At 39.7% G+C, this 26,299-nt stretch overlaps 1 protein-coding gene across 4 annotated transcripts in view; it reads right to left on the bottom strand.

Annotated features, from left to right (window-relative positions):
• Positions 1–26,299, bottom strand: part of NR6A1 (nuclear receptor subfamily 6 group A member 1) — a 224,563-nt gene that overhangs the window by 42,518 nt on the left and 155,746 nt on the right. The window contains exon 1 of one of the 4 annotated variants that reach the window (XM_082695578.1): positions 24,319–24,448. The exons of 2 other annotated variants lie outside the window; for them this stretch is intronic. In XM_082695578.1, the coding sequence (XP_082551704.1) occupies positions 24,319–24,334 (16 nt within the window). In that variant the 5' untranslated portion in view covers positions 24,335–24,448. Of the gene's footprint in view, positions 1–24,318; positions 24,449–26,299 lie in introns of those variants that run through there. One more of the 4 variants, XM_082695577.1, reaches the window with a different exon arrangement.

The raw sequence follows: 26,299 nt of genomic DNA on the forward strand, positions 1-26,299 counted from the left end.
ATCACAAGTAGGCAGAGAGGCAGGCAGAGAGAGAGGGAGAAGCAGGCTCCCTGCTGAGCAGAGAGCCCAGTGCAGGGCTTGATCCCAGGACTGGGATCATGACCTGAGCCGAAGGCAGAGGCTTAACCCACTGAGCCACCCAGGCACCCCTCCAAGCCTTTCTAAGGCTTGGATGAACTTCCTAAGTATGGGTGAATTGGCATACCATGACAAACTGACTTCCCATGTCTTATAACACAATACCTTCTTTTCTTTTTTCTTTCTGGAGCTAACTTAAATGAGTTTTTGTTATTTGCAACTAAAAGAAATTTGGTTAAAATATAAAAATGGCCCTGGTGTAATAACCATTCTTTTTCCTTTCTTTTTTAAAAATGCAAAGGAAAAATAAATAAACAAACTAAAAATAAAAAAAAAAAAAAGAAAAGAAAAAAGAAATGCAAAGGAAACTCAAGGTAAACATTAGAGCAAAGTTATAATAGAGAATTAAAAAACTAAATCAGGAAAGGCCAAACAGGCAAAAAAACAAAACAAAACAACAACAAAAAAACCGGCCCCGGAACAGTACTCTGTGTGGATGGGATTTCCTAGAGGGCTGGGCTTGAGATGCTCAAAGGGCTTAGAAATAGAACAAACATGGAATGTTGTGGAAAAAAATTAGATTAGATACAGAGAATTTAAATTTTCTCATTTAAAATTCAAACCTTCAATATTATATATCACCTTTTTATACACACCACACACACAAACACACGTGTATCTCACATTCTACAATATATAGGATACATATCATACATATATACACCAGAAGTCTACTAGAATAGAATTAAAAATCAATATCTAGAAGAACCACACAATCCCTTTTTCTCTTTCTTCAGAGCTATGACCTCACTGAATACCGACCATAACTAAGTACCGTGCTTTGTGTTGTGTCACATAATTCTCATAATCCCAAAGGTGGATACAACAGCTATCACTCTTTCTGTAATTGAGAAAAAGGAAAGCTCAAAAAAAAGTTAAGGAACCTGTCTGTTTAGGAAGTGGCTGACCCTAGTCTGCTGATATCAGAACTGGAGTATAGTAACCTCTTCAGAAAGCATTTGTATGTCGTTCTGTGCAGCATCTGGATCCAGGGCAAAGGGCCCAGTGGACAATAATCAAATATAGAACTCTTAAGAATCTGGGGCGCCTGGATGGCTCAGTGGGTTAAAGCCTCTGCTTTCAGCTTGTGTCATGATCCCGGGGTCCTGGGATCAGGCCCCACATTGGGCTCTCTGCTCAATAGGGAACCTGCTTCCTCCTCTCTCTCTGCCTGCCTCTCTGCCTACTTGTGACCTCTGTCTGTCAAATAAATAAATAAAATCTTAAAAAAAAATCTGCTGTGTCTTATAACATGGCTTCATCTTTTCATGAGCACTTAAAAGGCCACAATGAGATCAGAGATGTGGTGCGACTCTCTCCACTGATGGTCACAGATCGGATGCTCTTTGGGTCCTATGACTGCTTCTCTTCCACAGCTATTCTTATTGCCATTTTCTTTTTCTGTAAAGAGCACTGGTCTACACCACAGACCAGGAACTAATTCAGAAGGAAGTCTCTCAAAGGTACAGGAGAAAGGCCCTCTCCCAATCAACCGTGAAGCCTCTCAAAGAAGCATTTTACAAACTTCCCTCACAACATGTGGGAAAGGATCATAAAAACAGGAGAAGCTATTGCTAACTGACCACTACCAGGTTCTGTGACAAGCACTTAACACGTTATTGTGGTGAATCATAAAAAATAAGTACCCTTATTTACCAGAAGAGGAAACTGAAGCTTATGAGGTGATACCACTTCCCAGTGGAAGCTGGGCTGGAACCCGCGAAGTCTGTGAACCTAATCATCACGTTCTGTGGCCAAGTCAAACCAATCTATACTATATGCAGGTAAGTCAGGCCCTTCCCTACTTGGGAAAAAAAGTTAAAAAAGTCAAGCCCTTTGTAAGTGAATAAATTGAAGCAGAATGTCCCAGTGGTGCCCTGCCAGATGTCAGATACGGATTTCTGCATCTCCTATTCTTGTTAAGGACCTGAAGGACACTTAAAGCATATTTGTATTCATTATCTCGCTTGTACCAGGCCAGGGCAAAGATTATTCTTACAGCTACCACAAAGAACACTTAGTGAGTACTAATTGTGTCCCATGCAACATTCAAGAACTTCTTACATGGATGGCCTTACTTATTCATCACAGTAACTGAGAGTTATTATCCCCATATTACAGAAACCTGGAATCTTAGAGTTAAAAAGTACCTTAGAAATTGCCTTGATCAGACCTTTATCCGAGGCATGAAATCCCTCTAGGATATCCCAAAACAAGGGGTTGTCTTGCACTCTACACATCTTTAGTGACTCAGTAAGGTACTTCATTCCATTCATTTCATTTTAGACAGTTTTTTTTTTTTTAAAGATTTTATTTATTTATTTGACAGACAGAGATCACAAGTAGGCAGAGAGGCAGGCAAAGAGAAAGGGGGAAGCAGGCTCCCCGCTGAGCAGAGAGCCCGATGCGGGGCTCGATCCTGGGATCATGACCTGAGCCGAAAGCAGAGGCTTTAACCCACTGAGCCACCCAGGCGCCCCCATTTTAGACAGTTTTTTTTTTTTTTTAAAGATTTTATTTATTTATTTGACAGAGAGAGATCACAGTAGGAGAGAGGAAGGGAAGAGATCACAGAGAGAGGAAGGGAAGCAGGCCCCCTGCTGAGCAGAGAGCCCGATGTGGGACTCGATCCCAGGACCCTGAGATCATGACCTGAGCCGAAGGCAGCGGCTTAACCCACTGAGCCACCCAGGCGCCCCAAGACTTCTTAATTTATCGGAGAAACTGAACGTTTATCTTGATCAGCAGTACCAGAAGGCCTCAGATAGTGAACTTTGAAAATACTATTTCCTACAAACATTAGCCCAGACTTCTTGGAGAAATGTTTGATTCCAGGTTTGAGTGTTGTTGTGCTACCTAAGACCAATAAGGGGGTCATGTCAAAAGGATACTGGAGGGGCGCCTGGGTGGATCAGTGGGTTAAACCCTCTGCCTTCAGCTCAGGTCATGATCCCAGAGTCCTGGGATCGAGCCCCTCATCGGGCTCTCTGCTCAGCGGGGAGCCTGCTTCCTTCTCTCTCTCTGCCTGCCTCTCTGCCTACTTGTGATCTGTTAAATTAAAAAAAAAAAAAAAAGGATACAGGGAACAACAGTGTGCCTGGGTGGCTCAGTCGGTTAGTTACCTGCCTTCGGTTGAGGTCATGATCTCAAAGTCCCGAGATCACGCATCTGGGCTCTCTGCCAGCGGGGAGCCTGCTTCCCCTTCTCTCTCTGCCTCTCTGCCTACCTGTGGTATCTCTTTGTCAAATTACAAAATAGGATTTGGGAAACAACATAAAAATTCTCCCACTGGCCTAAAATGGAGCAACCTATGCATCAAAAAGAATAATGACAGCAATGGATTAAAACACTTCGAATATAAAAATCAATGCATTCACAATAATATTCAAAAGAAAAATCTCAATACTTATCATGGAGGTTGGTAGGACACCAATTCATTATTCTGAAAATTGATGTATTAAGGGAAAATAATCAAATATTAAAAATAAAAACTACTGGAATCTTTCTCTTGCTCCTGTCCCCAAGAGTAAAAGAAGAGAGGAGGGTAGAAACTAAGACAGTTTTTTAAGAACTTTAAACTTTTAAATTTGAATGAAAAGGCTGATATTAGGTGAATAAATAGATCAGCCTGGCAGTCAAGAAAATGGGGTTGGAGAGGAAGGTCGTGTTTATCTCAGGGTCTATGGCGAGGTAAATCTCAACCCAGGGATGGAAAGGAAAGAGACAACTGTCAGCTCTCTAAGTCTCTTGCACATAGGCAGTAGAACACAGAGACTAAGAACTTGGGCTCCTAGGCTCAAATATAGGCTGTCAATTGCCAGCTGTGTTACCTTGGAAAGTTTCTTAATCCTTTAGGAGGTACCTCAGTTTCTAGTGTATAAAATGGGGATATAACTGTTGTAAGAATCAAGGATTAACAGAGTGCCTACAGCTTATAAAGTCCTGTCTTAAATGGAGCTGAAAAACCTCTCTCCAACTTGGGTTTCTGCTGAGAAGAATCTCATTCCTTTCTAAAACCGCCAATATAGTTCATTAAACTTTAGCAAGACTATCAAGATGAGTTACATGGAAATATCCACAGATATATTATCAGGTTATGTCCTACCCCTCTATATGTAAAACAGTCACTATCTGCCCACAATTTTGTTCCTATGCAATGTTCTAAAAGGAGCCTGCTGGTTATTCATGATAAATAAATGTAACCATACATAAGCAATATTAGAAAAAACATAACATGACTGTCATTGCTAGTTTTCCAAACCTTAGGAATAATCTTAAGAAAAAAAAATTTTTTTTTAAAGATTTTATTTATTTATTTGACAGACAGAGATCACAAGTAGGCAGAGAGGTAGGCAGAGAGAGAGAGAGGAGGAAGCAGGCTCTCCACGGAGCAGACAGCCCGATGCGGGGCTCGATCCCAGGACCCTGGGATCATGACCTGAGCTGAAGGCAGAGGCTTTAACCCACTGAGCCACCCAGGCGCCCCTTAAGAATTTTTTTTTAAGATTTTATTTATTTGGGAGAAAGAGAGAGAGAGCATGAGCAGGTGAGGGCAGAGGGAGACGAGGACCCCCTGCTGAGCAGGGAGCCAGACTGGGGGCTTTATCCTGGTACTCCAGGATCATGACCCGAGCTGAAGGCAGAAGCTTAACCACCTAGGCTGAGCCACCTAGGTGCCCCAAGAATTTTTTTTTTTTTAAACCAGTAATTAATCTAGTGGAGGTAACAGGAACTATAATATTAAGTTTCATTTCTTCAAATTTTAACACTCCTGCTGAGATTGATAAGGGAAAATGCAGAGCTCATTTGGGGTCTCTGTGGACACAGATTAATTTTTTGAGGCAGCTATGTCAAATTCAAATGAAATAATGAAAATGATGAATAAAGCAGCTGACATAGTTGGGCAGAAAAACAGATGACAATCTGAGTCAGGTAGAGAGCCCCAGAACATCTCTTCAGAGCACCACTGACAAGCGTCTGCTCAAATAAATGGATGTTCCCATCTCCACATCATTTATCATGAACAGTGAGTAAATGAGAACAAAAACATTCATGAACTAATCTGTTCATCAATCTGAACAGAATTTTACAATAGTTAGGTTCTTGTTTTATAAAAGTAGCAGGACCCCTTAGTTATACCTAACCAAAGTTACATTGCAGGTTAAGTCTCAATCACAGACATTAAAAGTAATATCTGGCACCATGAATGCTACAGAGAAGATGCTCATTTTGTTGAATAAATGAGTGAAAAATGGAAAAGTGTAAAAAGTCTGAAATACATTGGCTTGGTAGTTAAGACACAGTGAGTGTGGATTCCAGCACTGCCACTTCCTACCTCTGTAACTGTGGGCACATGCCTCAGTCTTGCTATCAACTGAAAAACAGAGATAACCATACCACTCACTTCATGGACTTACTAGAGAATAAATGATAGAGGTTACAATGATAACAACATGTACCCTGGTGCTATGCAACCAGTTCTGTTCTTTATGTATCACATAAAATTCACTCTTTCCTCACAATTCTATGTAGTAAATACTACTATTACCTCTATTTTACAGATGAAAAAAAAAACCGAGACACACACAGAATAAGAAATATGCCCAAAGTCCTCCTAAGCAGGGGAGCCAGGATTCTAAGCACACAATCTTGTATCAGAATCAGAGACCTTTCACACTCAACTATATTGCTGAATACAATGCCTAATATATAATCAACACACAATCCATGTTAGTTGTGCTCCTGTTGTTAAAGATAAATATTCTGTAAGATTAGAACCTGATAAAAATTTGCAACTTTAGGGACGCCTGGGTGGCTCAGTGGGTTAAGCAGCTGCCTTTGGCTCGGGTCATGATCCCAGATTCCTGGGATCGAGTCCTGCATCGCGCTCCTTGCTTGGCAGGGAGCCTGCTTCTCTCTCTACCTCTGCCTGCCTCTCTGCCTTCTTGTGCACTAGCTCTCTCTCAATCTCTGACAAATAAATAAATAAATTTGCAACTTTATGAAACATGTTGGAGTACTTTGTTTAAAAAAAAAAAACAACATCTTAGGGGCACCTGGGTGGCTCAGTAGGTGAAGTGGCTGCCTTTGGCTCAGGTCATGATCCCAGTGTCCTGGGATCAAGCCCTGTATTGGGCTCCCTGCTCAAAATAGAGTGTGCTTCTCCCTCTACCTCTGCCTGCTGCCCTGCCTGGTTGTGCTCTCTGTCAAATAAACAAGTAAAATCTTTAAAAAAAAAAAAAATCTTAAATAAAAGCAATAAACAGGGGGCGCCTGGGTGGCTCAGTGGTTTGGGCTGCTGCCTTCGGCTCGGGTCATGATCTCAGGGTCCTGGGATCGAGCCCCGCATCGGGCTCCCTGCTCTGCAGGAAGCCTGCTTCCCTCTCTCTCTCTCTCTCTCTGCCTGCTTCTCGGCCTACTTGTGATCTCTGTCTGTCAAATAAATAAATAAAATCTTAAAAAAAAAAAAAAGCAATAAACAGTACTTTTAATTTAAAAAAGTCTTTGATAGTGGCACCTAGATGGCTCATTCATAAATGTCTGCCTTAGGGTCAGGTCATGATCCCAGGGTCCTGGGATGGAGTCCCGCCTCTTGCTCCCTACTCTGCGGGAAGCCTGCTTCTCCCTCTCCCACTCCCTCTGTTTGTGTTCCCTCTCTCGGGGTCTCTCTCTGTCAAATAAATAAATAAAATCTTTAAAAAGAAAAAAAGTCTTTGATAGATTTCAACATTATTATTGTTCAACTCTTAGCAAACTAGGACTAAAAACTTGTCTAGTATAATAAAGGTTATCTAAAGAAACCTATTCCAAATATCATACTTGATGGTGAAATGCTTACAAAAGGTTTTTCTTTTCAGACTGGAAGTGAGACAAGGATGGTCCACTGCCAGCACCTTCATTCCACAGTGGAAGTACTAGGAGGTTCTAGAATGCACAGTGAAATAAGAAATATACATAAACTAACCATATTTCTATACCATCCACAAAGAGATGAAAATTTTAAAAGATGCCACTTAAAACAGTATTAAAAAAATAGGATGCAATCCAACAAAGATATGTAAGATCTCTATGGAGAAACTATAAAAAAATTAATATAAAATATTTCTAACATAAATGAAGAGAGATTTCGGTAAATGGAGAGGAAGACTATGTTCACAGATTGCAAGTTACTACTGTAAAGATTAATAGATAAAATGAAATCCCAACTATGTGTATTCATGAATAACTTGAGCTAACTGTAAAATATACGTGGGAAATGCAAAAGAACAAAAACAGCACAGATATTTAAAAAATCAAGACTTTACCATACATCAATATTCACTTTAAAGCTATGGGAATTAAAATATGTTTTATTGCCTTAGGGATAGACAAACAGACCAAAGGAACAGAACAAAAACATACCATTCTGCAACATAACTAGGCATATTATGGATATTTAATTTATGACAAAGTGCTCTGCTCACTGCAGAGCACTGAGGAAAAGACAAGTCTTTTCAGTGAACAGTGTTGGGACAATTAGATATCTATAAGAAAAGAAACTTAACTTGACCCTACCTCGCACCATGCAAAATACTTAATCCCAAGTAGACAGAAGACCCAAATACCAAAAGCAAAATAATATACCTCTCAAAAGATAATAAAAAAAATCTTTATGATCTTGGGTTAGGAAGAGATTTTTTTTTTCAAAGTTTTTTTTTTTTTTAAATTTGACAGACAGATCACAAGCAGGCAGAGAGCCCGATGTAGGGCTTGATCCCAGGACCCTGAGATCCTGATCTGAGCCAAAGGCAGAGGCTTTAACCCACTGAGCCACCCAGGTGCCCCAAGGAAGAGATTTTTAAAGGAGTACACAAAAAGTACTAATCATAAAGGAAAACTTTTAAAAAAATTAGACTACATTAAAATGTAGAATGTTCAAAGAGTGAAAAGGCAAGCCACAACGTGCAAGAAGATATATGCAATACATATAATTTACAAAGAACTCATATTCAAAATATGTAAAACTCCTATACAACATTAAGAGAAATGCAAAGCAGTAGAAAATTAGGCAAGAAGCTTGAACAAGCATTTCATAGAGAAGACTATCTACCATCATCAGTAAACTTCAGGGGGTGCCTGGGTGTTGTTAAAACACAATGATGTGCAGGTTGCAACAAGGTGAATGGCATGGGCATCTGGGTAACAGGAATAGGGAAAGGGTCACAAATGAACTTGAGGTTCTATACCAATGTGGCTGTAAGAAATGTGGTATTACTAAAAGAAGAGGGGAAAATTAAAGCTGTGTGAGGGACAAAATCATCCTCTCTTTAGTTTAAGAGTCAAGCAGAAATATTCCAAAGGCAGTAAGAGGACAATGATTCAAACTAGGATGGAAATAGGGAGTCAACACATGGAGGAACTGAAGCTCTGACAACAGATTAGAACTCTATGAGACAGAGGGGGAGGTAAGAAGTTAGGGAAGGAAAGTGAGATGACTTGATGATCAAAGAAGATACAGGTGGAATATAAATCCATAATTAAGAGAAAGATAACAAACAAAAGGGTTTTATAAAGAAGAGAGTACTTTCAAATGCAATGCAGGTCAAAAGGTGCGAAGAAGTAGGCTCAAAAGGTCACCACTAATAACATTTTCAGTAAATGATTAGAACAAAAATCATTCTGAGTTAAAAAACAGGTGAGTGGTGGGGCGCCTGTCTGGCTGAGTCAGAAGAGCATGTGACTCTTGATCTCAGGGTTGTAAATTCAAGCCTCACGATGCATGTAGAGATTACATAAAAAATAAAATCTTAAAAAAAAAATGTTGAGTGGTAAAGAAATAAAATAAGGAGGATTTTATTGAGTAGGTGTCACTCCATTTAAAAGTAATAGAAAAACACTGCAGGAAGAAGCAACAGCTTTTAAGCAGATGCTTATTTTTTTAACTAGGGGAGATTCATTTGCATTTAAAGAAGATAAACATAAGAACAAAGCTTTTCTTTAAAGATTAAATTTTTTTATTTTTATTTTTTAAGACTTTTTTACTTCTTTGACAGAGAGAGCTTGTGCACAGAGAGAGAGAGAACAAACAGGGGGAGATGCAGTGGGAGAGGGAGAAGCCGGCTCCCCACTGAGCAAGGAGCCCAACGTGGGCCTCAATCCCAGGACCCAGGGTGATAACCTCAGGCCAAGGCAGACACTTAAATACCTGAGTCCTCAGATTTTATTTTTAAGTAATCTCTACACTCAACCTGGGGCTCAAATTTACAACCCTGAGATTAAGGGTCACATGCTCCACTGACCGAGCCAGCCAGGTACCAAAAGAACAAAGACTTTTTAAGAGAAGAATGAACTATATATAATTCAGACATATGTTCAAAATAAAAACCTGTATGAAAAGAAAAAAAAGTTTAACATTTAAATTTTTCTTATGTATTTTATTTTCATTAAGAGAAAAAGGGGCTCCTGGGTGGCTCAGATGGCCAAGCGTCTGCCTTTGGCTTAGGTCATTCTCTCCAGGTCTTGGGACTGTGACCCATGTTGGGCTCCCTCCTCAGCGGAGAGTCTGCTTCTTCCCCGCATCTTTCAAATGAATAAATAAAAATCTTTTAATACAAGAATTTAAAAAAAATCTTTAATAAAAGAAAAAAGAAGAAGGAAAAAAAATGAAGGCAAAAAACAAAATTAAAAACAAAAAGATAAAATTACTTGGCCACGGTCAGAAAAGTAAAGTGATTGGCCCAAGGTCCCAAAGTAAGTCAAAGTGTGGAGCTGTCTCAACCTTACTACTTTTCCAAAGACCTCCCATTAAACCAGATTACCTCCTACAGAGGCAGGGTGCAGGAAGAGGAGGATGGTACATATCAAAATCGAGCCCCAGTGTTACTGCTGACTTTTTTTCCCCAAACCAAAGAAACAACAGGAATCACAACAAAATCTATGAGATGAAGAACTAACTAGATGTATTCTTACCATCCTGTGCGCGATCACTTAGTACCACCATATAGCAACTAGTTCTACTTTAATTTCTCCAAATATAGAAGAAAGCCTGTTACAAAAATTTCTCTTGCGCTCATCTCTCCTTTCAGCCCTACTGTTACACAAATACCTCCCCCACTCCAAGAAGGACATTTTACTCATTCCAAGGGCTCAGGTTACGCAAATTACAATTGGAACTGATTTTTATCAAAACCTGCTTTTCAGACTGTGATGAAGGCCAGATATAGGAAACGGAGAGTACAGCTGCTTACTTGGCCAAAATTACACTGACAACTAAGGCAATTTGGAACTTGCCTAGCTAAAAGGTATTTAAAACAAAGGGTATTTAAAACAATTTCAACTGGATTACTGGTTCTAACTCTTCTGATCAGCTGCCCATTCTACTAAGTAATACTGACTCCACTCAGTTTCATAGGTCACCACCATATGAAATGAAGTCCTTGAAATTAGTAATGAGTACTCTCAAAATTTCATCTGAAAGCATGGAATTTACATGGAAAATCATAAGAATTCTCCACTACTACACATACCACTATAAAAATCCATTTCCAGAGGCCAATGTGGATACCTCCAAGGACATTTTCTTTTCTTTTTTTTTTTTTTAATTAACATATAATACATTATTTGCTCCAGGGGTACAGGTCTGTGAATCATCATCCTACACATTCACAGCACATACCTTCCCCAATGTCCATCACCAGCCACCCTATCCCCCCCACACCCCCCCCCCAGCAACCCTCAGTTTGTTTCCTGAGATTAAGAGTCTCTTATGGTTTGTCTCCCTCCCTGGCCTTAGAGGACATTTCTAAAAAATATTATCAGTTGAATGAAAACAAGTGAGCAATTCCCAAGATTGGTATGGACTGCATGTTCAGGAGTTGTCTTTACAGGTCACTGAATAAAAGATGGGAAAAAGACAAAAGAGGGGTGCCTGGTTGGTTCAGTTAGTGGAGCATACAACTCTTGAACTCGGGGTTGTGAGTTCGAGAACACTGCTGCTTGTAGAGCTAACTTAAACACACACACACACACACACACACACACACAACAAAGAAAATGTTACCATCATTAACTGCTGATGGTAAAAACAGGCCTGAAAACAGAAATGGTTCACAAATTACAATTAGCTGAAGTCACAGGAAATGAATCCAGGGAAAATGTTACCTCGTCATTCAACAGGTGGGGCCTAGAAAATAAAAATTCAGACCACATCCCCAGTCCTTCCTATCTCTTATACACATGTAGGAATCTTCAAATTAGGAATCAAGTTTCTATTTGAGGTGAAACAGTTTTCATATTCCTGTAAATTCAGGTTTTCCAGAGAGAGATAAGAAATTGCAAATCTGTGGTTTGTCCTATTTGGACTGCTACTGGGAACTCTTAAGGATCCCTTATTTATTTAGGGGGGGAAAAGAGGTGGTTTAACCTGGGGCATCTTCTCTCAAAAAATATAGATATTTCATTAACAGCTAGCCTGGATCCATGCACTAGAGCTCTAGACAAGTACATGTTTTTGAAGCTCGGAGAACAAAGTAGACAATGATTCACTATGTAATAATTACTACTTCTTGCTTCAAATCATCTTGCGACATTTATTCACTGAATAAACATTTGAGAGTTCCTCAGCACTCTTCACATATACCTCACAAGAGTGAAGGAGACAGACATCCATTCCATAATCTCAATACAGAGCAGTCAACACTAAGCTAGAAAGAGAAGGTATAGTGGGCACAGAGGAGTGGATGGTTCTAGTGCCAGATGAGGAAGCTGAAGAAAAGATTATCTAGAAGAGGTGTCACCTGAACTGGGCGTTAGAGCAGAGGTATGTCAAAGGGAATTTCAGCCAGAGGGAACAGTTAAGGCAAAGAGGCTTGCTGGCTGGAGGTATTTAATCATACTTTAGAGGAGTATAGTTATCTGAGATAAAGGGAGGTGAGGAAGGCCTCAATGAATGGCTCGATGAATGCTGTAACATGCAATTCTGGAGTCAGAGTGACTTGGGGGTCTTCTGTAGGGAGGCTGTAGGCATGCATGAGATTGCCAGAAGGCAGTATATCATTAAGAAAATAGAATCTGTAATAGGTAACTTTTGGGTTGTCTGCTCAGCTCACACCAACCCTCTTTGCTTTTGAGAACAGCCACTGCTGTGCCCTGTAAGGCAGCAGGTTTACACTGCTAGAAAAACAGAATGGAGCAGAAGAGATACTGGCTACTGCTAACTGGACTACAAAAAGACAATGGCCCAAGTTGGTTCAATGAAATTCTCTGTTCCCAAGATTTTGTAATGAGGACACAAGGATTGCTAGCTTCGGATGAGCCCGGAACTGTGAATGTGACTGGTGAGACGGCCTTGTTCCAGAAAAGGAGAGGATGCTCATCTCTGTGGTAGTGGTGGTGGGGAGGGGTGGGGTAATGTGAAGCAGAGGGGCTGTACCTCATGACTTCATAAGGATTGAGAGTGGTTGCTACAGTTCCTGAAGCTTAAATATGTAACTAAAACATACTTGTCTCAATTCAATCTGTTGACACTTCCAACCTGAACATGCCTACTTCCTCCCTTCCACCAAGAGTTTTATAGCCTTTGGAATTTAATACCACTAGTCTCAACAAGTGACTTACATAGTTACATGATTTCTAGTCCCCTTATCATACTGGTCATCTGCCTTTCCCTCTGGACATGTTCCTGCTTGTAAGGATCGTATGAAAATAAATTGTTCAGAATCTACTATGCTTGGGGTGCCTGGCTGGCTCAGTCGATAGAGCATGCAACTTTTGATTTTAGAGTTGTGAGTTCAAGCCCCATGCTGGGTGTAGAGATCACTTAAAAATAAAATTAAGGGGCCCCTGGGTGGCTCAGTGGGTTAAAGCCTCTGCCTTCAGCTCAGGTCATGATCCCAGGGTCATGGGATCGAGCCCCACATTGGGCTCACTGCTCCGCGGGGAGACTGCTTTCCCCATTCTCTCTGCCTACCTCTCTGCGTACTTGTGATCTGTCAAATAAATAAATTTAAAAAAAATCTTAAAAAAAAAAAAAAAAGAAGGATGGTAATTCACCTGAGTGAGATCTAACTCTGTTATGCCTGAGGCCTCCTGGGTTTGCCTATCAGAGTGGTATAGATAGGGTAGCTTCACATATCTGACTTTCTTCAGCAGCATGACTGCTCCCCTTTATATCGACTGAAAAAATTATTTATTGGGCCTTTGTAATAAATTGTCCTCTAAGTTTTTTGTTTATATATTTTATTGTTACTGTAATTATAAAGCAAAAGCAACCCCAGCTTTGCATTCTAGCTAGTCACTATTTGAATTGTGAGATAATCTCTCTGAGCTTCAATTTCCTTATCTATATTCATCTTACGGAACTGTTGTGAAAATAAAGGGATTAAAATATGTAAAAGACCTGTACAAACGAAGATGTGGATCAAACAATGTAGTTGCATTTTATTATGCTGTGGTTATTATATCTCCACCCAGGGTCCATAGCTCTCTTTTTTAGAAATATCTTCCATGGGACACCTGGCTGGCTCAGTTGATAGAGCATGAGACTCTTGATCTTGAGGGTACAAATTCGAGCCCTACACTGGGAGTAGAGATTACTTTAAATTAAAATCTTAAAAAAAAGAGCAAGAGATTAAAAAGAAATATCTTCCATGAATTTGAGCTTAATTTACAGGTCCCTATAGATAAACACACACAAAGTGCAATTATACCAGAGTTAAGCAAGAGCTGTCAACCTCTCCTTTAGGAAAGTGTGCATACACAAAATTGTCTCTGCCTTTATTCCAAAGAGACTCTAAGGGACTTTCATTATAGTATATAGCTTGCAACTGTTAAAATCTTGTACTTCCACTGTCAAACCCTGATTTTGAGACAGATCTGGCTACCCAAGGTTCCACTGATGTGGATATTACTGACTTTGAGAGTTGATGTGTTTGTTATTACGTATTTTGCCACTTGTGACTTCTCTGATTACTTGATCCTGGATTTTGCAGTCATTAAATTTCAGAGCCGCAGAAGATGGAGAAACTGAGGTCCAGAGAATTTAAGTAACTAGCGCATGTTTGCATTACACTATACACTCCACTCTCCACACTCCAGCTGCTTCTGCATTTCATTCAGCTTTTATTTATTTATTTTAAAAAAAAGGATTTTATTTATTTGACAGACAGAGATCACAAGCAGTCAGAGCGAGAGAGGAGGAAACAGGCTCCCTGCTGAGCAGAGAGCCCGATGTGGGGCTTGATCCCAGGACCCTGGGATCATGAACTGAGCTGAAGGCAGAGGCTTTAACCCATTTAGCCACCCAGGCGCCCTTCATTCAGCTTTTAGATGACATATCTGTCTACAACACTCAATGGCTGCTATTCTGGATCTCATGAATTTGCATTCCAGACTTTCTGTTCTAGTGAACTGATAACTCTTTGTAGAAATTGGGAATACTATGGAATCCTGAGAAAAGTGTTCAAGGCAACTTTCTGAAATTTAAATATCAGAACTGAATATAGATGGGTCCTCAGAATTACTATATAGTTCCACACTGAAATCCTTAAAATATATGTGTAAACTGTATGTGGACCAGCACTTTATCTGTCCTGATCACTGTGGGGCCTATCCATGGAGTTTTACGAAGTGAAAGGACTCAGGAATGTTTGCTGAATGAATGAAAGAAACTGGACAAGCATCTGAACTCTTTGCTTTTTGAAACACTTTTTTTTTTAAAGATTTTATTTATTTGACAGAGATACAGCAAGAGAGGGAACACAAGCAGGGGGAGTGGGAATGAGAGAAGCAGCCTTCCCACTGACCTGGGAGCCCGATGCGGGGCTCTATCCCAGGACCCTGGGATCATGACCTGAGCCAAAGGCAGCCGCTTAACAATTGAGCCACCCAGGGGCCCCTTGAAACACTTTCTTCCCTTGGCTTTCATAATACCACTCTCCGCATTTTCTTACTTTCTCTCAGACTACTAGTTTCTCAATCACTTTTACTGAATATCTTTGGAACTCCTAGATGTTGGTTGGCGTATCTGCAGGGGATAGTTCTGGGAGATATTTCTATCAAAATTCTCTCTTTAAAGGACTCAGTCTTCCATTATATTGTGATAATTCCCCCCAAGTGTACTTTAACCAAAAACCTCTCTTGAGTTTCAGACTTCAGTATCTTAAAAGGTCTATTTAGCATTCCATTTAGCTTTCTAACAGGCATCTTAAATTTATTGAATGTAATTCTAGATTCTATTCCTACCTCCTATACTCGTTAATCTTCCTCATCTTTCTAACTGAAACCCATATCCATTAGCTGTTCAAGCCTAAAATCTAGGAGTCACTCCTTAATCCCTTTGTCTTATACTCCATCATCCAAACCATCAGCAAATCCTATCAATTCTCCCTCCAAGACAGATCTCAAATCTCCACTTCATCTCCACTACCACTAGCACTACTTCAAGCTATTACCATCTCTCACCTGAATGACCATTTGGTCTACTACTGGTCTCCCTACTTCTCTTGGTTCTTATAAAGTTAAATATATACTTACCATATGACCCCTTGAGTCTACACTTAGGTAATTCATCACAGAAAAATGAAAACTTAGGGGGCGCCTGGGTTAAACCTCTGCCTTCAGCTCAGGTCATGAGCTCAGGGTCTTGGGATCGAGCCCACATCAGGCTCTCTGCTCAGCAGAGAGCCTGCTTCCCTCCCCCACTTCTCTCTACCTACTTGTGATCTCCCTGTGTAAAATAAATAAAATTTAAACAAAATCCAGAAAAATGAAAACTTAGGTTCACACTCAAACTTGTACATGACTGTTTATAGCAGTTTTATTCATAATAACCCCAAACTAGAAATAACTCAAGCGCCCTTCAAGAGATGAATGGCTGAACTACCTACCATACAATGAAATACTATGCATCAATAAAAAAAAGAGAATCAGTTATTGATTGATACAGGTAGCAACTCGGATTAATTACAAAGGCATTTATACTGAGTGAAAGAAGCCAGCTTCAAAAGGTTACATGCTATGTAATTCCACTCATATAACATTGTCAGAAAGATAAAAGTATAGAAACAGAGAACAGACTGACCAGTGGTTGCTAGAGGTAAGGAGTAAGGTGTAAGTAGGAGTAGGGTGAGGTTATGACCACGAAGGGATAGTCGTACGAGGGAATTTCTGGGGGTTAAACTGCTCCATATCTTGACTATAGTGGTAATTCTACAAATCTTTATTTATAGAACTGCACACCACCCTCAAAAACTCAATTTTACTACATGTTTATTTTACAATAAAATTTAAAATTAAAAACAAAAATAACTTAGTGGGACTTAACCAAAAACATTATAATACTTTGGTCACTAATCATCAACTATTTGACCTAGATAACTACAATGAATATCTTAGTAAAAAGATACACAACTTGCCCTAGAAAACTAAAAGAAACCTTTTAGTCTTAATTAGTGAAAGAGATATTATTAAAATAATACATTACTAAGGTATTATTAAGACTCTATTTCTCCATTCATTAAAGAAATACAACAGAGCCCATTTCTGTCTGAAACATTCCTACCGAGCACAGATGGCCCTAGGCAGGGAGTACAACTTCTTAAAACCATTTAACCAAGACCTCTCCCTCTTAAAGGAACTGGCAATTTGCAACAAGGTTAAGTAAGGTTATAGCATATTCTCTGTAAATCCCAGGAGCAGTGGTAAACAGGCCTCCAGCTCTGTGGCAGACCTGTGTTGCCTTCTAGCAAAGTACTACATTAATCTCTTCAACACATTTGCAAGGGGTGGATTGAGAGGAATGTGAAGAGGGCTCTTTTCTGCTCAACAGGGGTAAGGGCATCCATTCACAGACTAAAGCTCTCTCTAGGGATTCCTTTGCATCTAGAACCTTTAGCGGGCCTTACTTATAACTCACAGGATGCCCTGTCAGGTCGTTTTATACTGCTGTGCCTTCGCTCATGCTTTTCTTGCTAGGAGACCCTTCCCCACTTAACCCGCCTGGCAAATGTGAACCAATCTCTCATGATGCCTTCCTGGGTGAAGTCTGACAGTCCACACAGAAATGATCACTCCAACCTCTGCACAACTTCTCCAGGATGCTATCATTGCTCCTCCAATATTTTATTGCACTTACCTATTTATTTCCCTCTACTAAACTGTATGCTCCACAGAACAGGGGGAGATTCTTACTTTTTCTGCATCCCAATATATACCAAGCACAGAGCATCAGTGAGTATCAGCTGAATGAAGAGTATAGCTTCTCTACTTGCAAAACAAAGTGCACAGTTTGTAAGGACTCTAGATGGCAAACTAGCGGGCCAGCAGATACCTTACACCAATGCTTAAAAGCTCAGTACTCAGTTCCCCAGGTCCCCCAGTTCTAAGGTCTTGGTGAAAGAGAGACCAATTAGCATGCTTTAAGTAAAACCATATGCTCTAGGAGAGTGGAAAATGTAGTTGCCACATTTTCCTTTGCCTTACAAAAAGGAAATCTTCTGACCAGATTTAATTTAATGGGGCCAGAAAAGACACACGTGCATTATTGGAGATTCTCATACTATTTGCCAAAAAGTACATTTGTAACTATTTCCACATGTAAAACAATGTTCAGAATAAGTGGTAGAGGGATGCCTGGGTGGCTTAATTGGTTAAGCAGCTGCCTTTGGCTCAGGTCATGATCCCAGTGTCCTGGGATCGAGTCCCACATCGGGCTCCTTGCTCGGCAGGGAGCCTGCTTCTCCCTCTGCCTCTGCCTGCCACTCTGTCTGCCCGTGCTCGCTCGCGCTCCCTCTTTCTCTCTGATAAATAAATAAAATCTTTAAAAAAAAAAAAAAAAAAAAGAATAAGTGGTAGAGTCTCTCTACATTCACCATCAGGACCGAAAATCATGAAACTTAAACAAGGAATATAAGCACTCCTTCATACTTTACATACACACACACACAGTTTCACTAATGTAGCCAAAGGGTTCGGTTTCCCTGAGGCACTGAATCAATACTTTCACCTTCTGTAAAACTAACACTCCTTTACCCTACTCCTCCCTAGACATTCATCATTCTCTCACTTTGGGGTAAAACTAATGGTTGGTAGAGATAAAGAATTAAGGAACTGAATCTACATATGATAAACTATGATCTTTTTAAAAAAGATTTTATTTATTTATTTGACAGAGAGAGCAATCACAAGTAGGCAGAAAGGCAGGCAGAGAGAGAGAGAAGGAAGCAGGCTCCCTGCTGAGCAGGACTCCATCCCAAGACCCTGAGATCCTGACCTGAGCTGAAGGCAGAGGCTTAACCCACTGAGCCAACCCAGGTGTGTCCAAGCTTTTCTCTTAACACACCTTTTCTTTCCGCACTGACTCATGTTTATGCACTTTGGGATTAAATGGCCACTGGGATGGTGTTTACTTTTTTCTTTTTTTAATATCCAAAACATGCATCTGCTATAGAATGGTTATTTAATGAACTGTAATTGACATTTAATAAATTACCCATAAGTTATCACTCCTTTGAAAAGCAAAGCTAGGATGCCTTAGCCATCACTGAGGGAACATGCTAAACCTCACAAATGGAAATTTTTTTGCTAACAGTGAATAGAATGCAAACAGAGTAATGCTGTTTAGAGTATTTCCCCACTTTTGCCAACTGCAATCCAGAGCTCTAATTTTATCACGTTAAGAAAAATATTTGAATATTCTATTTTGGAGCCATAAATTTGGAAGAAAACAAAATTTCAGAAATGTAGAGCAAGCTTAGTTTAAAAAAAAAAAAGCTAAAGAAATACAGGGCCCAAGTGAAACAAATCCTTCTGCCAGTTTTGAATGACGCTTTTGCAGCCAAATGTTCCTTGTCTCCTCGCAATTGTTAATATCTGTTAAGTAACATTAACATTATTACCTCTTTGTGGTTCAAAACTGAGAGCTGCAATTCTAATTCACCTGTTTTCCCAGGGATTTGAATACAGTAAACGCTCAATGAATGTTGGCTAAATAAATTATAATTTTATACACAGAAATCAGAATATTGAGCCACTGATAGAAGCTCTTAACCTCCAGAAGGCAGGGACATCAAAGATTGCAAAGTTAAAGAGGGCAGTGATTAGCATGATAACAATATTCCCAACTTTACCACTTCGTGGTAAAGCTTCTGAGAAGGGGCTATTAAACATGACCACGGTCACAGTCTTGGCATCTATTTATCTAGCAAACACACAGAAGGAGGTGGCCATCCTGACTATCCTTCCTTTCCTGTTGATTACTTAATCTGTGGGCTCACAGAACTCATCCCCTCTCCTTTTTCTTCTAATCTGCACAACTGTAAAAGACTCTCATAGGGGAAAGAAAGCCACAAATTTTGCAGAGACACTGTCATTACTAATTATTTTTATTAGCCCAGGAACAGATTATTAGCGCAACAACTAGTTGTAAAGGAGAAGACTCAGCAGCTCATCTCACCAGTTACACATTTTCAAAGCTAAATTTCCAAAGGGCTCATCCCTGAATGTTGTTCACTGAATGAACTAAAACAAAACATTTGTATGCCCAGCTGTGATATTGAGGGGCATGCAGACTTTTCTACTTGGAATATTAAACAGTACCAGCTACAGGCTCACCCAAAAGTCTTCTCCTTCCTAATCTCCCTAAACTTGACATTCTGTAAAACTCATTTCAATGTCAAAGCATGTTAAGCATGTGCTGAGCACTATGACAGAGGTTCTCTGAAATAAATCTTAGAGCAACACTGTGAGATTGGTATTACTATCCCCTGTTGTACATATGAGGAAATTGAGGCTCACAGAAGTGACATAATCAGGCTGCTCAGATTCTTTCCCCAATACTGGGAATCCTGTAGCAAAGCAATGGTTGCAGCCAAGTTTTTAGGATACAGGTTTTTAGGATACTTGGGCAACAGAGGATGTGTCCTAACCATACAGATCAAGAGGTCTGCTCAGAGGCCATGAAAGTAGCAGCAGGTTTTATTTTTGGTTTTATTTCATTTTAATGGCTAAAAATCCTATAGGAATTCTTACTGGCCCCACTGAGAATCCACAGAGGCCACCAGTCAGTTGACTCCTGACCTTCCATGCTTCTCATCCTAATTGATGCAAGGTCCTTGGATGACAGTGTGAGCATCAAGACCTTGTTAGAGTTAGCAATGACCTTTACATCTATCAGGTTTTTCAAAATACGTAAAACAGCTGTGCATCGGGAATGCCCCCAAATTCTCAACCTTGAAATAGGAGTAGATGCATTTTTCCTAATGGTGTTTTTACCAACTCTTTGGACATGACTTTTTACATGGCTAAAACATATTTGATGAGTGGCTTGTTTTTCAATTGCCTAAGCAAACCACTGAGGTGTGCAGAAAGAAGATTCTAACAAACTGATTTCTCTTGCTTACAAAGAAAGCATAGATAGTAGCAGGGGAGATAGGGAAAAGAGAACCATCTGAAAAAATTGGGGGGGAAGGGAGAATGTTTGGTTACCATGCTTGTGCCTCTAATATCCTTTTGTTTTCCCACCTCATTGTATTAAGGATGCTAAATCAAACATGATTGCAGTGATGTTTGTGTGTGAAAATGACAAAAGCAATGGGCTAAAATCCCAACCTCATCTTGAACCCTGAAGACTTTTATGGCTTTTCCTTCAGTAGGCCCTCCCCCTTAAAGCACATTAAAGACCACATTGTTCAAAAGGGTCATGGTAGGTTTCATACCCCATTTTAATACAATGTAAATGGTAACTGAACTTCCAAGTTTTGTCAGTAATATCTGTATCTCTCTGGAAAAGCCCATTAAAGCAAAAGAACTCTTGGTTTAAGTATTAATGAAAAATGTAATGTATCACAGAGGCAAAGAAATGGTATCAAGGAGGTACTGAGATGATTAAGTTAGATTTTAATACATCATTTTCCCCAGAAAAGGGGTATCGTTGAGAGATGGGTTAAAAATATCCAGATGATCCTGTTGAGTGTCTACATATTCTCTCAAGCCTCAAAACTGTCCAGGAGACTGTGTCACCTCAACTCAAGAAGCATAAAATAAATTAAACTTGGGACTCATTTCAACTGCAGGTCTTTCTCCTGCCCACCCCCCATCTCTGCCCTTATTCCATTAGCATGTCTGCAAGTCACAGTGTGGACCCCACGTTGGTTTATGCATTCATTCCTGAAAGATTTCAAATGGTGAGAATGATATTAGAGGCTCTTTCTGATTCCACTTTCCACAGCTGTTACCATCAGTTGTCACCAATACTTTGGGGGTTTAGTGGGAGAGAGGCAGCAATGACTCCATTACTCTTTCCAACAGCAATAAAGAATTTGCATCATAAAAGCACCTACTGAACAACTGCTATAGTCCTCTGAAAAAGGATACAGTAAAAAAGGAATGTTACAGGTGGGTTTGGGAAAGAAGAATTCAAAACCTGAAAAGCTAGACTGGAGTAAAATTACAACAAACTTGGTAGTGCTTTTAAAATCATAATTTCATTGGTGGAACTGCTCACTTTCCCAAACTCAGGTATCTCTGTTCAACACCCACATATAATATGCATTAAGATGTGGCATGACATCATGAGTTAAATGCATTTTAAAATAAACCCTATGATTTTTGTAGATTTCTTGGCTATGAGTCTGGTTTAAATGATTTCAAAATAACCACTAAGAGCATCTGTTTAGTTCAGATGAAGTTTCATGAGCCAATACCAGCTGTTGGGGGAGGGATTTCACACAAGTGTTACTCAAATCCTAACCAAATTTTGTTTTTTTTCATTCCCTGAATGATGTTTCCAACCCCAGTAGGGTAAAGCAAACGTTAGAATTTGAAAAAGAAAGAAGAAAGGAAAAGGAGGGAAAAAGAAAGGAAGAGAAAGAGAAAGAAAGAAAAAGATTACTCAATGCATTGATGCATGTGACTAAGACCAAAATGATCACCCTCTCCAATTCAATACAGTATTAGCATGAGGACAAAAGGCGTTTAAAAATCAATTTGGAGTTATTTCTAGTGGGGACTGCATGATCCTAGCAAGTTGAGGAACGAGAACATTCCCAACATTAAAAGGGCACTCTTTTAAGTATTTTCTCCTTTAAGAGCAATCTGATTTTCACAAGGAATTCATTTGGTGGCATTGTTTTGGTTTTAGGTGTCTGTCCTGCCAGGCAGGGGCCATGCACAAGGGCCGCATCTATCTTGAAGTGTGCACAATGGCCTCTCTTGCGGCTCCCTTTCTGTTATTGATCCTTACAGATGCTCCAAGGCCCTTCCCCCACCTTTCTCCAAATCCCAACCCCCATTCTGAAAGATAGCTTAAGAAATAAGACTTCCTGCCTAGCGACTGGCAGGGCTGAAAGACCAGATTGTATGACTCCACAGATCAGGCCTGCCACAGTGAAAGCTTGAATAGAGTTAACCCTCTGTGAACTAAAACAAAACATTTGTATGCCCAGCTGTGACAAAGGTTAATTTAAATGGACAAGGGCCCGATATCTAAAACCAGGCAACACTTTTTTTACAGTAGCATTTTCACTCAACTCTTTTGTAAGTAGTCTGCTTTTGCTTTTTAAGCTTCCAAAGGTCTTCAGCTGGGATAATTCATTTTGCTATACTAGAATTATATACAGAAGATTCGGTTGAAAATTTTAAAATCCACTTCCTTGTTTTATAAGAGTTCTTGTTTTAGTACCATAATTTATTTTCTGTCATTGAACAGCTAGGGAAAATCAAAGTTTCAATACTTAATTAAATAAGAAGTGAGGGAGAACTTTCCCTTCAAATCTTTTCTTCTTTCAGAACTTGTGGACCATACAGCACTAGGAGATTCAAGCTGGTTGGAAAAATACCCAAATCCTCCAGGGCTATCTCTTTCAAACTTATGCAACCACCGCTCTGGTATCTCTGCCTGCCCTTAAACTCCTATTTTAATGAGTCCAGAGCAAATCTTACTTCTTAAATGACTCCTTTTTGGAAAAGCTAGTATACCCAGAATACAATGAATTTTTGTGTATTTTGGGAGAAGAAGAGGAAGCTGTTCAAAATTTAAAATAACAGGAATTGCATGTAACCAATAATTTCTACAAACATTTCTGTTCCCACTAATAGACACTAAAAACCAATGAGATTGTAATTCTGGCAGATATGGTGCTGGGAGAGAATATATAGGAAGCATTACTATGAAGAATAATGTTGTTTGAGAGAAGACCGGTCCCCCTTCCCTGGATGTGTGCGTCCTCAGAGTGAGAATGAAACTGCAAAGCTGCCTGTGGCAGATGTTAGCCATGCTGCACGGGGCTAGGAAGCTTTCCTAGGACTAGCTATTTATTAGTTAATGTCCTAGAAATTTACTAACTTCCTCAAATCTGAAACTCTTCTGGCTATAGCTCAACAGAGCTTGTCTACAAGAAAGAAAACTTTTGGCAAAGTCTTAGACTCTATATTTTCTAAACACAGCAAACAAATACAAGAAATCTTTAATGCTAAGATTCATCTTCTAGCTGTTTCTTTAACTGTGTATCTGGTCCAGATAATAAAGTTGTGGGGCACTAGGGTTTCCTCATACAAGTAGGAGCTTATCTCTGAATATACAAATCGCAATACCAACTAGTTGCTATTAAGGAAATACACACGAATCTACCCATTTTAAAAACAACCTACTTAAAAAGAAATTAGCAGTGGCTTAGTCTTATACCCCAAACCGTAAAATATCTAAATTCCCCCAAAGGAAATGAGGCTGCCTTATCAACGGCCTCATGACCCCAATACTATCTATAATTACAGTACTAAATAAGGCTTTCACAGATGGTGAACTGGATTAAGGAATTTAACATATAAACAAATTCTGTCAAGAGGTAAACAGAATAATTTTTTTATAAAATGTAAACTTTACCTAAGGACTGTGATGTAAAATTAAGCTTAAAATTTTTTCAAGTCACTATAAAACTTACACCCAGTTTGTTTTTTTTCTTTTTTGTGTACTCTTTCTCTTACAATCATCAACCACAACAATCAATTTACTACATCTCTCCCTCACTTTTCTTTCAATCCAAAACATTTTCATGCTTACATGAAAACCTGTTGGCTGAATTCTGCTAAGATACAAAAACGGAGTGAACTGCCTCCCTCCTCCCTCAAGGCTACTATTTGTTCTGAGCCTTCAAAGGAAATTTCTAAACCTCAGATTTGGGCCCAAACTTAAACAGTCAGTTCCTTTACCTTCCCATGTCTCCATTTCATGCTTCTGGGAGTCTGTTGAGAAGTTCTATCGCAGCCATGAAGAAACAGAGATTACGGGACAAGTCCAGCTTGATGACTACCCTTCCGACACTTGGCCAATTTCTCTCTTAGCTGGGACTACAACAGTCATCCTCACAGGTCAGTTTACAAGCCAGTCATGTGATCAGAAAGTTCAGGCGCTAAGGTCACAATGTGTATGGAGTTCGTTTATTACCAAAGGTTATCTAAGTGGAGCTGATACACTTATTTTCTTTTTTAACAATACTGCCTAGAGTATCTCTCTGAAAAGTACTATGGGAACATGTAAAAGGAAATACTCGTCTGGCCTTCCTTAAATTGAGATCCTAAAATTAAAAGGGAGCATTTTAAGACTTGATCTTCATCTAATTTAGAAGAGTTCTAATACATGGAGCGTTCCCCCTTTTTTCTTTCAAGAGCTGTTGTATACTCTATTTTCCTATATTCTGGATTAGAAAATTTAGAGTTGAAATATTTGACACAAGGAAAAGACAAAGCAAAAACTCCATGTTATGCATGGATGGGGGGGGAGGGTAAGACTGGGATTCCCTGCTTTTTGTCATTATAATAAACAATGACAAGGCAAATTCTTCTGAGAAAATTAAAACGTGAAGCTTTGAGTTATTGTGCAGGGCTCTCTTTAATTTTGGTCCTTAATTTCCATGCTCTGGTTATATTATACACACTAGTTTGAAAGAACGTAGAGAAAGAAAACTACGTCTGCAAAATCTTTTAGAAAGCATGATGGTTAGAAATATCCCCTGCCCCCAGCCAAAAGCTTAACTCTTTAAGCTACCTGCTTCATTCCCTTAGAACTCCTAAGATCTTAAGCAATCTTGTGCTATGCCTCCTTGCTGGGGAACCATGCCAGTAATACAGCAGAGTATGTATGCTTATTTATGCTCAAACTCTGCCACAGAGCTGCAGGGGCTGGCAAATCTGAGCCATATGCTAATGAATATGATGTCAAACAGCAGCTATCCATTCAGACAACAGAACACTAATTACAGGGCGAATTCCTCAGAGAAGGTGGTATGACCTAAGGACTGACTGATTTCAGGGATAAACTCTTTTTAACTATGCAAAATGTTTCACACTATGAAATCTCCCTTTCTCCCTAGCCTTGGGAGTAATTTAAGGCCAAGCACATTCTGTAACAGTGTTCCAGAAAAGGAGACCCTTCTTGGGGTGGGAGAGGAATCTGTCACTTGGCACCCATACAAACTGAATGGCAAATATTGCTAGCACAGTTACGAGAGGGCTTTTCCAACTAGTAGAGACCATTAGGGTCATCTTACAAAGTAGGACCTAAAGAGAAAGTAACCAATGATTTAGAGGAGAAAAGGCTATGCTTTGTTGCCTAAAAATATATGTTCTGCCACTGCCACCACATACCTCACCACAATACAAATACAGCAGCCAGTTTTCAAACTCCTCTAAGAGATTAACATTTTCTTCACAGTCTCTGTGGAGTTAAGTGCAGTTCTTACAATTTTAGTAAAGTGACTATAAAAAGAATGAGGGGGAAAATCTGAACAAAGGGAAGGTCTACCAGCAAAAAGCTATTCAATGGGGAACACTCATTCAAAGGGCAGCTCTCTGCCTCCCTGAAGGACACAGGTATATCTAAAACTCAGTATCTGCATCTAATAGAGTACATGTAGTAAGCATCTTTGCTTTATTGTACCAACTTTTGGAGGAAAGATCAAAGGGGAAGCTATTCGTCCGGCTCCCAGATCAAGACTAAAGCAATGCCCTTGATTTTTAAGGTCAGCCTCTCTCTCTCTCTCTCTTTTTTTTTAAATTTATTTATTTGACAGACAGAGATCACAAGTAAGGAGAGACAGAAGGAAGCAGGCTCCCCGCCGAGCAGAGAGCCCGATGTGGGGCTCGATTCCAGGACCCTGATATCACGACCCGAGCCGAAGGCAGAGGCTCTAAC

This window comes from Mustela nivalis (assembly GCF_964662115.1).
Source record: "Mustela nivalis genome assembly, chromosome: 13".
NCBI classification, from domain to species: Eukaryota; Metazoa; Chordata; class Mammalia; order Carnivora; family Mustelidae; genus Mustela; species Mustela nivalis.